This window comes from Podospora bellae-mahoneyi, chromosome 2 (genome assembly GCF_035222275.1).
Source record: "Podospora bellae-mahoneyi strain CBS 112042 chromosome 2, whole genome shotgun sequence".
Classification (NCBI taxonomy): Eukaryota; Fungi; Ascomycota; class Sordariomycetes; order Sordariales; family Podosporaceae; genus Podospora; species Podospora bellae-mahoneyi.
Window position 1 is genome coordinate 4,674,837 of NC_085881.1, and position 13,063 is coordinate 4,687,899.

The 13,063-nt window shown below is 52.7% G+C and overlaps 4 protein-coding genes across 4 annotated transcripts; 2 read left to right on the forward strand and 2 right to left on the reverse strand.

Moving 5' to 3' along the window:
* Positions 1 to 4: 4 nt before the first annotated feature.
* On the reverse strand, positions 5 to 3,930 carry QC761_212910 (uncharacterized protein; the record flags this gene model as incomplete). Its single annotated transcript, XM_062877025.1, is given in 3 exon segments — positions 5 to 2,025; positions 2,083 to 3,165; positions 3,174 to 3,930. Coding segments are annotated over 2 exon segments (2,112 nt in total). The 5' UTR covers positions 2,174 to 3,165; positions 3,174 to 3,930.
* A 258-nt stretch (positions 3,931 to 4,188) lies between these two features.
* On the forward strand, positions 4,189 to 7,461 carry QC761_212920 (uncharacterized protein). Its single transcript, XM_062877026.1, has 8 exons — positions 4,189 to 4,445; positions 4,511 to 4,690; positions 4,884 to 4,981; positions 5,417 to 5,436; positions 5,520 to 5,568; positions 5,640 to 5,800; positions 5,859 to 5,994; positions 6,051 to 7,461. The coding sequence occupies exons 3-8, from the start codon at positions 4,942 to 4,944 to the stop codon at positions 6,200 to 6,202; spliced, it is 558 nt and encodes a 185-aa protein (XP_062735680.1). The 5' UTR covers positions 4,189 to 4,445; positions 4,511 to 4,690; positions 4,884 to 4,941; the 3' UTR covers positions 6,203 to 7,461.
* On the reverse strand, positions 6,976 to 9,373 carry QC761_212930 (uncharacterized protein). The gene is made up of 2 exons (XM_062877027.1): positions 7,545 to 9,373; positions 6,976 to 7,472 (listed from the first exon to the last, which is right to left on the reverse strand). Exons 1-2 carry the CDS (start codon positions 8,825 to 8,827, stop codon positions 7,193 to 7,195), a joined length of 1,563 nt encoding a protein of 520 aa, XP_062735681.1. The 5' UTR covers positions 8,828 to 9,373; the 3' UTR covers positions 6,976 to 7,192.
* Positions 9,374 to 10,386: 1,013 nt separating this feature from the next.
* Positions 10,387 to 12,778, forward strand: QC761_212940 (uncharacterized protein). Its single transcript, XM_062877028.1, has 3 exons — positions 10,387 to 10,914; positions 10,969 to 11,904; positions 11,963 to 12,778. Exons 1-3 carry the CDS (start codon positions 10,777 to 10,779, stop codon positions 12,578 to 12,580), a joined length of 1,692 nt encoding a protein of 563 aa, XP_062735682.1. The 5' UTR covers positions 10,387 to 10,776; the 3' UTR covers positions 12,581 to 12,778.
* The last annotated feature ends 285 nt before the right edge of the window (positions 12,779 to 13,063 follow it).

The following is a 13,063-nucleotide window of genomic DNA, read 5'->3' on the forward strand; positions in this document are numbered from 1 at the left end:
ACTTTCACTCATCTTTAAACATCCATTTCCCACCACCAACTTTCATGGCATCTCGCCACCGCTCCTCGATTTGCTTCCTCCCCCTCCTCGCTGCCTCTTCTCTGTTCTCTTCCATTTCCTGCGTCGTTGGCATATCAGGGTTCCAATACCCAGGCGGGGACGGTTGCCTCTGAAATCTCTCGCGATGCCGTCCAAACTTGTTTGCTATTTGCTGGCTCTTTGCTTTCATCCAAGTTTCCCGCCGTTCCTCACGTGTCATCTCGATTAGTTTATGGGCATGGGGTCCCAAGTACTCCTCCATCATTTGGATATCTGCCATGCGGGACAACACGCCGGGGCCTGTCGCGTTGAATTCAGACTCTGCAACGGCCCGGTAATGTCGACCGCAGCAGTTGTAGTCAATGCACCCTGTCAACTCGGCCCGGTCAGCCTTGCCACGCACGACTTCGTTGAAGGCATGTTTGTGACCGTTGTTGAACTTGGGGTTTACTTTGAAATCCTCAAGTCTCAGCTGTCCCAATGGCTTATCTCGAAGCCGACGTGGTTTGCTGGACGTTCTGTCGCTGGCCTGCCTCGGCCGTGAAACAGTTGATGGTGATTCTATGCCCCCGCGAACTGGATGGAGAGGTCTGAGAGGAGTGGCCTCGGATTCTGGTGAGGCCTTGTTGAGAAGTGATTGGAGTCTTTCAGCAGCCTTCTTGGGCGGCTTGGTTGGCCGCCATGGCTCAAATTCTTCGTCAGACCCATCCTCGGCGACTTCGGCAACTTCATAATCCAGGTTTCGATGAGTGTTTTGAGCTGTCCTCTGCTTGCGTGAGATGTCCGAAACCTCCGACATGCTTTGTTGGGCTAGTTCAACACTCTCTGCAATAAACAGGGTCGGTCTCGGTGCGGTTGATGGGTTCCCGGCTGTCGCTCTCGGATACAGCAGTCTGGAGGTTTGATCGGGTTGCGGAGTGCCATCATCGTCATCACGAAGAGTTTGGCGCCAGATTTCACGTTGCTTTCTGGGTGTCGGCATGCCCCTAGAACCCTCGTCCAGGTCAATGCTTTCATGGGGGGCAAAGACAGCTGCCTCACCCATCACTACCGGGTCGGAACTGACTTCGGTTTTGATCTTGCGAGGTGGAGGAGGCATGTTGTTGTTGTTGTTGTTATCGGACGCGTGTTTCCGCTTACGCAGACTGCGCTCAGAAACAACAATCGGGCCATCAGACGAAGGTTCTTCTTTGACCATGATAGGACTGGCCTCCCGTTTGCAAGGTGGTAACGGTGGGAGCTCAGGCGCCTCCGTGGGTTGGTCTGGATCATCAGATGCACCATCCTCAGCAGTTGGACCTTGCTCGATACTGACTATTCTCCCTCGTCTGTGGGGCTCGTCAAAGGCCGGAGTAGAGTGTCTCATGGTATAATCTGCTTCGTTCAGTCTGGGCCCAGGGGAAAGATGCGGCAACGAGTCCGTATTGAGCCCTAAATCGCTTGGTGATTCACGGGACTCATATATAATCGCCCGCTCCGCACCAGTCCCCTCTGCATGGTGTCGAGTATTCGCATCTTGCTGCTTCAGTCTTGTTTCCAGCTTGTTAATCTTCCTCTCCAAGGCATCGGCATACGTGATCCACGTGTCTCTCTCCTCTCGTGCAGCTTTTGACACCTCCCTTGCAGTGTCGTAACTCTCCTGCACCTTCTTGAGTCGTTCCTCCACCTGCTCCTTCTTCTTCCAAAGTTTGCCATAATTCTTTTCCCAGTCCGGGCTCTCGATGTCGCCCGATGATGAAACCGTACTCGGCGCGCGGATCGTTCTGTTAGGGGAAAATTCCCTGAGGACTCGTCGGACCGGGGCGTTGACATCGTACTTGGCTGGTAATATCGGTGGCTTGGTGTGCTTCTGTCGCAGCTGCTCCAGCTCTTGGCGGAGAGATCGATTTTCTTGTTCAAGGATCTCGGCCCTAGAGGCAGCATCTTTGAGCTGCTGCAGTTCTATTTCAAAAGTTGCATTCCGTCTATCTTCTCTTTGTCGAACCTCTGGCAAAACTATATTGTTAGTTGTCTGGACGAGAAACCAGGCATGGAAACTCTTACCGGCCTCAATGTCACGGCCAATTGTGTCGCACACAGACTCTAGCGCAGCAATCAAAGCTGGCCGCCCCTTCCGTTCCCAAGATTCCGTCATGATAGGGCCAAGTAAAAATATGAGGAGGATGCATTTCGGACAGTTGCAGGAAATCTTATACTCTGGCAAGACGCCTAGGCAGAAGCGCTGGTGGGTTGCATGGGTTGCAAGGATTGTTCCTCCGTAAACGCGAACGAACCACGCGTCACGTCATAGCTCAGCTTCCATGTTGTACAAAATAACGGGGTGCTACCTGGAAACACGGCCTTAGCAAAGTTTAGAGACTTTGAAAAATACCCCTAAGGTGGCCGTTAGGCAGTTATGAATGCTTTAGGTAGGCCAGGATTGAAGGATCCTGTATAACCCAGATAAATCTTTCCAAAAGGGTAAGGTAGAGAAATACACTCAAGTCTTTTCAATACCTGACTCTTGTGTCGGTCCCTATTCTGTCGACAACGTGACAGCGCGAGAATGCGACGCGACTCATCCAAGTACGTGCTCATGTGAGAGGGGCCATTTGGACCAGCTCGCCACCCAACACCCCGCCTTGGTGCGACATCGTCCCTGCGTGCCTGGTTGCTATCGTTGCACCAGCAGTTGACGGCGGTGCTGGTCTTGTCTCCCAACGTTTCTTTGTGCGAGTTGGCCAAATATCAAACCGTGACTAATTAGATAGCCCAGGATGCTTTTGCCGCCTTGCACGATGTATTTGGACACTGCTTGATAGCCACGTTGCCTCGCATCTGCTTCCTCGGCCAGTCAACCCCACAAAGCCTTGATCCCAGACCCCTTGAATCAGATATGCAGGTCAAGACACCATCCACAAAAAAGGCAATGGCGAGATATTCCAGATCTTTGGTAGCATATACGAAGGCTTCCCCGCAACATCACCTTGTCCCCTATCACGACTAGGTCTACTGACATAAAATTGCCCCTGTCGACATAGGCGGCCAGATATCATGCCACGTCTTCTCACAACCACTCAGCTATCCCTACCCTCGGCCCGGATTGACTGATATCGGATCAGTGGTAGTAGGCTTATCATATCCAACCTCCCAACCCATGGCCCATCGTTCTATTAACGAGCCTCCCTTCCCGCGCGGATACTTGGCTTCCGCGTCACCAGTCATCGTAATTGACGCAGGCGCACTTCTGGTCCGTTAAATCGGTTCTATGACCGACCGGTCTCCGAACCGAGGCTGAGATGCCGGCCAGAAAGGGACAGCTATGACGAACAGGCTGAGAAGGAGGCTCTTCCACAACACCAGATCATCCAATCCCCAATTGCCTGGTAATTGGCAATGCGGCACATCCGGCAATCAAACATACGAACACCCTTCCCAGAGAATTCTAGGAGACACCCGGGAGAAGGGGCGCGTAGGGCCGCGTTGAGTGCCATGCCAGGACAATAGCCTCGGAACAGTTCCAGAAATCGCCTCGGGTTCGTCTCTTTCTCGCAGTTACTTCCCTGAGATCTACTTCCGAATAGTCTGTGCGAGTAGACATGTCCGGGATAGCAATATGGAGAGTTGCGAGAAGGGTATTTCAGCTTCTGTCATGTTGAGGCGCATGCGGAGGCAGATAACCATTTGCTGCAGGAAAGATGAAGCCAACAAGGGACCGCGTATCAGTGCTGCATTGGCTCCATGGCGAGCTGTTGAAATTATTGGAAGATATGGGGGAAGGGAGTAGCAGCTCGGACAAAAAGGAGGTCCACCATCTAGCCCAAGTGCTATGCAGGGGCTCTGCTGTAGCCGTGCCTGGACGCCATATGTATACAACCCTCGGCCCAGGATGCCCTTTGTGGCGGACGAGTGAGATTCCCATGTCCAACAGGGCAAGTGTGAACCGCAAACTGCAGGGCTAGTCACAGCACAGTGTAGATATACCGTACGGTCAGGTACCGTGACAGCAACTTCGAAAGCTCACTGGTGGGCGCGGCCAGCCGTCTACTACCAGTGCCACCTAATGAGATCACGAGTTGCAACAGACCAATCTAGATGTACCGTCTGATGAGATTCAAGCTTGATAAACCGGTTGGTAGCAAGGAAGAAAGTGCGACAAACGGACGGCAGCAACAAGTGGCTGGCCCCTCACACGCCAGCCTAAGCAAGATACCTAGTACATAGAGAGATATAGCCACTTGTAGCAGCAATTGAAGCTCAGAATTTGCATCCAGGTGCCCTCAGGATCTCAGACTCCAAGATCGACATCCTCTGCGCCACAGCCGACCTCTGACGGAGGTTGACGGAGGCTGAAAGATTGCTCCGGTCAGAGGAGAATTGCTGGGAACTGGAAGCTCCAGAGACTGCCAATTCAGGCGAGGTCGCTTGTGAGCAGGGGTGCCCCACACAAACTGTCCGTCCAGAAAATTTCAATCACTCACAAACCACACAGCTCCTTCGCTCGACTTTTTTTTTGCCCCGACTCTCCTAACCTCGCTATTCACCGGAGCAGTACTTTAGTTCCCCGTTCCCCTCCAACCGTTGGCAGCTTTCCTCCCTCTCCATCCAACAACAACAACTTTTCCCCCATCAATTGTGTTGTGCGTCTGCCATTCACACAAACTTACCAAAGGTCAGTAAATACCCCACACTGTCACACCTACCCACCAATCGCCCCCCCCACCTTTCCCAAGTTTGAGTTTGCGCCCTCACATTCCCCAACCTGCCGACGCCAAAACAAATTTTATTTTCGACCCAAACTTCCTTGACATCGTCGTCTCGCCCATCAATTTTCGATTAGCTGACTCTTGTCGACGACCGCACAGTTTCGATATCCTCTTCACAAACCTCGCAACAATCCACCAACCCCACTACACTATCACAATGGATTCCTACGGTTCCCAAGGACGTGCCTGCTTCACCTGTGAGTTTGCCCCCGTCCGTCCAGTCTCGACGACTTTCCTACTCTTCCCTTGCCCGATACTGTGACTTCGATGCCCTCGCTACACACACCGCATGGCTGCTTTCATCGGGTGGTCTGCATATGATATACGCCTCGAGTACGCTTGGCTTTCTACATCCGCATGACCCTTCATGTCATGTTCTGTTTGCAGTCGGATCGTTGGATGTCGGTCTGCACATCAGAGTCGAACCCTTCCCTCTGCTTGGATGCCATCGCACTGGATCACTGTCTTCATTGGAACCGGCTTTCCATGTTGGGACATCCTGGTTGGACAGCTTATAGCAGTGGGAAACCCTCCTGCCTTTCTTGGCAAAGAGCACCCCGCACTACATCACCATGACACCGCCTGACTTTTGTTGTGTGAAGGAGAGAAGATCTAACATGAGAGAAATATAGGCGGGCAGACCACTCATCAGGTATGACACCGGTGACGAGAGACTCCTTACCGGGGAGAGGTATTGTCCTGTTTGGTTTCGAGTCACTGACATGTTGCAAACAGGCCCGCGACTGCCCCAACAAGGGTGCCGCCAAGTGCTATAACTGTGGCAGTAGGTTACCCTGAAGACATGCTTCGCTCGAGATGGACAGAAGACTGATCAGAGATGTTTGCGCTTTACAGTTGAGGGCCACATGAGCCGTGACTGCCCCGAGGGTCCCAAGGACACCAAGACCTGCTACCGCTGCGGCCAGGCCGGCCATATCTCTCGCGACTGCCCCACCGGTGGTGACCAGGGTCCACGCCAGGGTGGTGGTGGTGGCAGCTCTGCTGAGTGCTACAAGGTCAGCTCCTGCTATTCGGTGTACCACTGTCAGGCGCCTGTACTAACTCTGTTTTCAGTGCGGCGAGGTCGGCCATATTGCCCGCAACTGCCAGAAGGGCGGCAACTCCTATGGTGGTGGCTACAACTCCGGCTATGGTGGCAACTTCAACCAGAAGACCTGCTACTCTTGCGGCGGCATGGGTCATTTGTCCCGTAAGTTCTTCCACAACTTGTCTTGTTCATACAGACGGCTAACACACACTTTTCAGGTGACTGCGTCAACGGCAACAAGTGCTATAACTGTGGCGTTTCCGGCCATCTCTCCCGCGAGTGCCCCAAGGAGTCTACTGGTGGCGAGAAGATCTGCTACAAGTGCCAGCAGTCTGGCCACGTCCAGTCCCAGTGCCCCAACAGCGCTTAAGTTGCGGGTGTAGCAGAGACGGAGCGATAGCATTTTTCTTCTCACCCTTTTCTTTCAGCCACTTTCAGCCTTTGCATTTTGCTATTTTCGTCAGGATGAGGGTAGAATGGAAACAAGTGGAGTTGTGGGGAGGGGGGAGGTAGCTCGGAGGTAGTTTGACGGCAGGGACCGGTGTGCGGCCGGTCCAGGTGAAGTGCTTGGTGTTCGCACATCAGCGCTTCGACGGTGCATTGCTGGTATCTCAGAGGCAATCTGGATATCGCTCCGCTTGGCATTTCCACGACCTGATTGCACGCAATCTAGGTCGGGACAAAGATTCCCCAAATTTTCCTTTTTTTCCTTTACTTGTTTTTACTATCGCAAAAAGTTACCCATTCGCAACTTGTCATGACACGACGATCATACGGACTTCTACCAGGGCAAACACGGAAAAGTTTTGCACAACCATATTGGCGTTTGGGACAGGCAGGGCTATCTCCAAATGGGATTCCGAGTCTTGCTCACGAAGGCAGCAGCAGAGAAGAGATCAACCAAGTCGCGGATCTGGGTTCTGGGTTTTTATGGCAAAAACGGTTTTATGACTACTAGATCATGGATCGGGACTGGAAAAGGATTCACGAGAAGGGTCCATAGAAATGACAACTGGTCTGGTTCACAACAGTCGTGGTTCTCGTGCCATGTGTGTGTAGTGTTGAATTTTTGTTTAGAGTTGTGATATGTTCACCTGGCCTGAGGAAAGACATCACAAGCAAGTCAAGAATCAGAAAAGTCAATGGAGATCTTGAAATTCAAGCCTCTTGAGGGCCCTTCTGTATGTTGTTCTTACACCTCTAATCTGTGCTATTCCAAAAATAGATAACAAAAATATGTTTACCTCTTCCTATCCCTCATTACATCGGCCCCATATCCTTGACTAGGTATTCAATCCTTTTCCAACCATTTTTTTTTTCTATTTTAGTTTTCTTTTCTTGTTTTCTGTCTCGCCACAATTTATAAGACAGCCTTGGGCATAAACTTCATAGCCTGCCTGACACCCAAATCACCAAGAACCTCCTCGGCACCGCCCAGGATGGAGTCAAACTTGTACGTCCTGTTGAAGTTCTCAATCACGCGGCCCATGCCGGTCTGGGTCAAACCGCGACCACCCCAGATCTGGACGGCCTCGTCGGCGATCTCGTGGGCGGCGCGGGTGCAAGACATCTTGAGGAGGGCGATGGGGCCGCCCATGTGCTTGGCTTGTTGGGAGTAGGACATGTTGCACATTTGGTAACTAATGATGACACAAAAGTTAGTGGGATGTTGTGGACAGATAGGTGGGGAAAGGGGGGAAAGGGTCGCTTACGTGATGGTCTCCAGCCAGGACTGGTGAGACTCGCAAAGGGCAATCATCTTAGCGAGCTTCTGGCGAATGACGGGCTGGTCGATGAGCCTCTTCTTGAAGACGATTCTCTGGTGAGCCCACTTGAGGCACTCCTCCGTCACGAGACGCATGTAGCGGATGGTGGCGCAGGCCATGGTCCACCGCTCGTGGTTGAAGTTGGAGAGGATGACATAGATGCCTTTGTTCTCCTCACCCAACAGGTTCTCGACAGGGACCTTGACGTTGTCAAAGGTGATGTAGGCGGTGCCGGCAGCGGGGGAGTACGAGGTCTTAATGGGCTTGGTCTCAACGCCCTCGCCGCGGGGGATGAGGAGCACCGACAAGCCCTTGCCGGTGTTGACACCGGTGACGAAGTAGTCAGAGAAGACACCGTTGGTGATCCACTTCTTGGTGCCGTTGACAATGTAGTGCTTGCCGTCGGGGGTCTTCTTGGCGGTGGTGCGGAGGCCGGCAACGTCGGAGCCAGCAAAGGCTTCGGTGATGGCGAGGCAGATCTTCTTCTTGCCAGAGAAGCACTCCTCCTCGACCTTGGCCTTGAGGGCGGGGTTCTTGTGGCCGTAGTTGAGAACGCAGGTGAGACCAATGACCATACCGGCCATGTTGCCGTCCTGGAAGCCGCGGCAGGCAGCGCGGACAGCCTCCTGGGAGCAAATCATGTCGTGGAAGTAGTCAAACTCCTTGCCGTCGACGGCACCATCGAGGAGGTTGACACCGTGGAGGTGCTTGCCGGGGCCCATTCTCATGTGGAGGACACCAGCCTTGGACATGCGGTCGATAAGCTCCTGGGAGACGATCTCGCCGGAGCGCTCCTTCTCGAGAGCCTCGGGGGTGATGTACTTGTCGGTGAAGATGCGCATGGCCTTCTGGAGCTTGCGGTGGCTGTCCTTGAAGTAGGGGGACTTGAACTGGGGGGTGAGCCAGAGGGGCTCGGCATATGGGACGGTGGAAAGATCGCCAGCTTGGGGGGTGATGATGGACTGCTTCTCGCCCTCGATGGTGCCGATGGCAAGGTCGGAGTACTTCTGGAGAACCTCGTGTCTGTGAAGGTTGTAGAAAGCGGCAGTGGCATCGGTGCCGGCAACCTGACGGAGGACAGCCTCACCACCGGGGTGGGCATCTAGGAACTCGGAAACATCGTATACGACGGTGTCAATGACGAACCAGACGCTATCTTCGGTGTTGTGCTTGGCGACCTCGGCGCGGGTGAAGGTCTTGGAGGGGACCTCGAGGACGGACGAGGACATGTTGATGGTTGTTGGTTGATCTTCGAGGGTTTCGAAATACAGAAAAGGGAGGGTATCACAGAGATGGATGGTGGAACAAGAAGCGGTGCCGCTGTCGCAAAGATCAAGACACACGGGAGAAACCTAAACAAAGAAACTGGTATCAACGAGGAAGAGAGGTTCACACAAGAAGAACAGGGAACAATGGGTTGAGGAAGGCCACCATGTGGTTTTTATTCAGATCTTGGGCCCAGCAACCTCCAGGCCATCATCACCTGGACCAGGGGGCATTCCTCCCCAATTGACCGCGGGTCACTGGACTTGATTCGGCAGGTTGTCGCCCATGTTGTTGGACGACCTCGGCTTTGGAAGCTGGGCTGGGCCGGGGCCCTGGAATGTGGGGAATGCTCCAAAATCAGCATTGCATTGCCTGTGATTGGCTGTGTCTCTAAGCCCGTGCCAAGACTCTTCCAGGTCATCTTGAGCTTGCGCTGTGCGGAGCATGTGATGCTGCGTCGATGCTGCGGCACTCGGCCTGCGGATTGGAACTTCCGAGACGGCGCCATGACTCGGTTTCTTCAAAGACCATTGCCAGCTCAGAATCGGCGAGGATTCTCTGCCATTTTCAGGGGAATTCTGCCGAAATACTTCACGGAACCTTGTCAGACACGCTGTTTGGTGTCTTTTTTCCCCGCGGGGAACCCTCGCAGGGGGGCTCAAGCCAGCCGTCGGCAAGTGTCGTCATCGACGACCGGCAGCGTGGGGTTGCGACAGGGATTAACCACAAATCAGCCAGTGGTTACACGCCTGTTTGGGTTTGCGGACGACCTCTTTCGAGCTGTTGAAGAGCCTCAATTGTTTCTCAACCCATATCCCGTTGGTCTTCCTCAAATGTCAAGGTTTCAGCCTGGGAGCGGTGTTTCCTCGAGTCCCGTTTCCGTTGTTGCATTTGCTCCACGCAACCCCGCGTTGACCTTGCCTTATGCCCCCACCGTCGAACAGCTTGTTGCGGGTGCCTCGGGCGATATTGAACGACAGGTCCAAATCGAGTGTTTCGATAAAGACCACAGCTGTGTTTTATCTCTTGTACCTTGTTTCTCTTTTCTAGGGAGATACACGCCAACATTCATCATCAGAGGTGGAAATCTCATGTTTCTGGCTTACGGCGACCCTTATCTCTTCCACCTTCATAGGCTTACAAAGTTGCTCGTATTGTAAGTGTTTCTCCATGGCTTGGTGTCATACGTGGTGTCTGTGGCACACATGGTGAGTGGGACCTCGTGGTTAAGCTCTCCGACCGCATCAGCTGCATGCTCAAGTATCAATGAACTATTGGCTACTTCAGCTTCCAAAAAACTGCTCTAGACCCAGTGGTCTGGATGTTCCTTTCACCGGTGCTACAGTTGTGTGGGACAGCAATTCACCGGCAGCTTCTTCTTTTGGCTTTCCGAGAGAAGATACTGCACTTTCTAGATTACCTGTCCACCACTGACGAGGGTTCGTTGCTGAACCCCTCATAACCCGCTGGTGTGCTCCGACATAATTCGAGGCTCTTATCGGCGTTTCCATCTGACAAGGAGGACCGATACCACCATCAAAGCCCTCCTTCCAATACTGCAAGGCAGCTTACCTTCCTGACCGACTATGCCTATCTCACCATCTGCTTGCACCTTTGCGGCTTTGGTCGAGCAATTTATGAGGCTCAGCATGGCAGGTGCAACTCTTGTTGGCCCAGAAGGCGATTACTCCCAGCCTTTCCCCGCTGAAATGCCCCCCTCGTGATGTTCATCTCATGAGTATATCTACCCGTCTCCTCGTAGACCATGAGGTGCGGGCTTTTGCTCGACATTCTTTTTTGTTACCGCCATCATTGTTGCATTCATTCCTACAGACCATCGAGCTTCTAGTAGTTTTACAATACTTCTTGCAGTGTTATCACACTTTCGAGGGTTCCAAAAAAGCTCACCAAGATGGATGCTTACTCGATGTCAATTAGTAGCGCTTCTCGGAGAGTCACCTCGAAGCTGTATCAAGATCTGAAGACAGCCAGGCTTTACACTTTTGACAGATCACATAAGGAACTAGGCATCATGGATAGAATCTTACAGGTACCTGTGGTTCATAGTAGAAGCTGGTGTTAATGCCGCTAACTCACTTGGTAGTTCGAATTTTTGGATCCGAATAGAAAACCACACATTGGGATTGTCGGTGCTGGTTTTGCAGGTCTTCGATGTGCAGATATCCTCATTCGATATGGCTTCCGAGTGACGATCCTTGAAGCGCGTAATCGCCTCGGCGGCAGGATACATCAAGAAAGGCTCCCCAGCGGCAATCTGATAGACATGGGCGCCAACTGGATCCATGGCACTGATGATAACCCGATCCTGGATCTGGCAAAGGAGACCAAGACACACACTGGGGTCTTTGACAGCGAATCGTGTGTTTTTGACGAAGACGGCACACTTCTATCTGCACAGGAGGGAGAGAAATTCTCAACGGTCATGTGGAATATCATTGAAGAGGCTTTTGAGTACTCTGAGAAGCACGGGACTCAAATAGACGCGGACAAGACGCTGTTAGACTTCTTCAAGGAGCAAATTCTCAAGCAAATACCCGATACACTAGAGGGATATGAACGACAGAGGAAATTTGTCCTGCAAATGGCCGATCTTTGGGGGGCTTTTGTTGGCAGTCCAGTTGAGACACAGAGTCTCAAGTTCTTCTGGTTAGAAGAGTGTATTGACGGTGGTAGGACATCTTCAAGAGCTAACTCGTATCACGCCGACATTGACATTACAACAGAAAATTTGTTTTGCGCTGGGACCTACCACAAAATCCTGGAGAGGGTAGCGAAGCCAGCTGTTGATGGCGCTGATATTCGATATGGAACGCGGGTATCGGAGATATACGGAAAATCTACATCACCCAATGGAACTCCCAGGGCGAGGACTGCCGATGGCCAGATACTCGAGTTTGACGAGCTGGTTGTCACCACACCGCTTGGATGGCTCAAACAGAACACCCACGCCTTCCACCCTCCTCTTCCAGATCGACTATCCAAAGCCATCCAGAATATTGGATACGGGTGCCTAGAGAAGGTCAGTGTCTATCACGACTTTGTCTGCACACATATGACTAACACCCCATTTGTCACAGGTGTACATCTCCTTCCCAACTGCCTTCTGGCTTACACCTGATGCAAATGGACGGAAAGTCCAAGGATTTTGCCAATGGCTTTCGCCAAACTATTCCAAAGACACCAATCCCGCCGGTTGGACCAACGAGATCGTCGAGCTCGCCTCCATGGGGCCTTCTTCTCATCCGACGCTGCTATTCTACACATACGGCGATGAATCACAACATATCACATCCACCTTGCGCTCTCTGCCCTCGCAGAAAGAGAAACTCGACTTTTTGTTCAACTTCTTCAAGCCATACTACTCACGGCTGCCGTCGTACGACGAGAACAACCCCGACTGCCACCCTGTAGTTGCGGTAGCCACTGACTGGCTTGGTGATGATTTGGCGGGGAATGGTAGCTATGCCAACTTCCAGAAGGGGCTCAAGGAGGGCGACAAAGACATCGAGATCATGCGGCAGGGAATATCGGGTGAGGGGATCTGGCTGGCAGGGGAGCACACCGCGCCGTTTGTTGCTCTGGGGACTGTGACAGGGGCTTACTGGAGCGGGGAGGGGGTTGCAAAGGAGGTGGCGGGGAGTTATGGGAAGAGGATGGCGGAGAAGCTTGGAAAGGAGGATGCCATCACCAACTGAAGCGTAGTTCATCATGATATCTGTGTCAAAACGGTGGCGGGGAGAGCGAGGTCCAGGCTAATAAGGTAGCGGTTGGTTACATTCCTGAGCGTCCACAGATTAATTGTTTTGGATAAAGGTAGAGCAATTACCTATTGTAGCTTAGCAACGGCAAGTCACAGCGTTTTGTTTGCTGTCTGGAACTCCCTGCTGCTGTTGCCTGTGCCTTCTCTGCAGCGCGAGGGCTGCGCTGCTTGCGAAATGGTGAGGCGGGCAGAGTCAAATGACTGCTTTGGTGCAGACGGTTGCATCTCGAGGAGTCAGCCTGTTGCAAAAGATTCCCCCTAGCCGTGGTAACACCCGCCACGTCGTATTTGTGTGAGCCTCCCACCTGGCCTCTCCCGACGATTCAAAACATGCCGGTTTTCAGTTTCCCAGCACCCAGCATAAGGCATCCAGCCTCCGTTCTCTCTTGGAGCTGGTTCCAGCTGGGTCCAGCTGGGA

Bases quoted from the DNA above. Each gene is read 5' to 3' on its own strand.
- QC761_212920 (XM_062877026.1), top strand. From the start codon at position 4,942: ATGGATTCCTACGGTTCCCAAGGACGTGCCTGCTTCACCT. The intron at 5,801-5,858 runs GTCAGCTCCTGC...CTCTGTTTTCAG, and splicing joins GCTCTGCTGAGTGCTACAAG to TGCGGCGAGGTCGGCCATAT. The intron at 5,995-6,050 runs GTAAGTTCTTCC...CACACTTTTCAG, and splicing joins CGGCATGGGTCATTTGTCCC to GTGACTGCGTCAACGGCAAC.
- QC761_212930 (XM_062877027.1), bottom strand. From the start codon at position 8,827: ATGTCCTCGTCCGTCCTCGAGGTCCCCTCCAAGACCTTCACCCGCGCC. The intron at 7,473-7,544 runs GTAAGCGACCCT...TGTCATCATTAG, and splicing joins TCCTGGCTGGAGACCATCAC to TTACCAAATGTGCAACATGT.
- QC761_212940 (XM_062877028.1), top strand. From the start codon at position 10,777: ATGGATGCTTACTCGATGTCAATTAGTAGCGCTTCTCGGAGAGTCACC. The intron at 10,915-10,968 runs GTACCTGTGGTT...CTCACTTGGTAG, and splicing joins TCATGGATAGAATCTTACAG to TTCGAATTTTTGGATCCGAA. The intron at 11,905-11,962 runs GTCAGTGTCTAT...CATTTGTCACAG, and splicing joins GATACGGGTGCCTAGAGAAG to GTGTACATCTCCTTCCCAAC.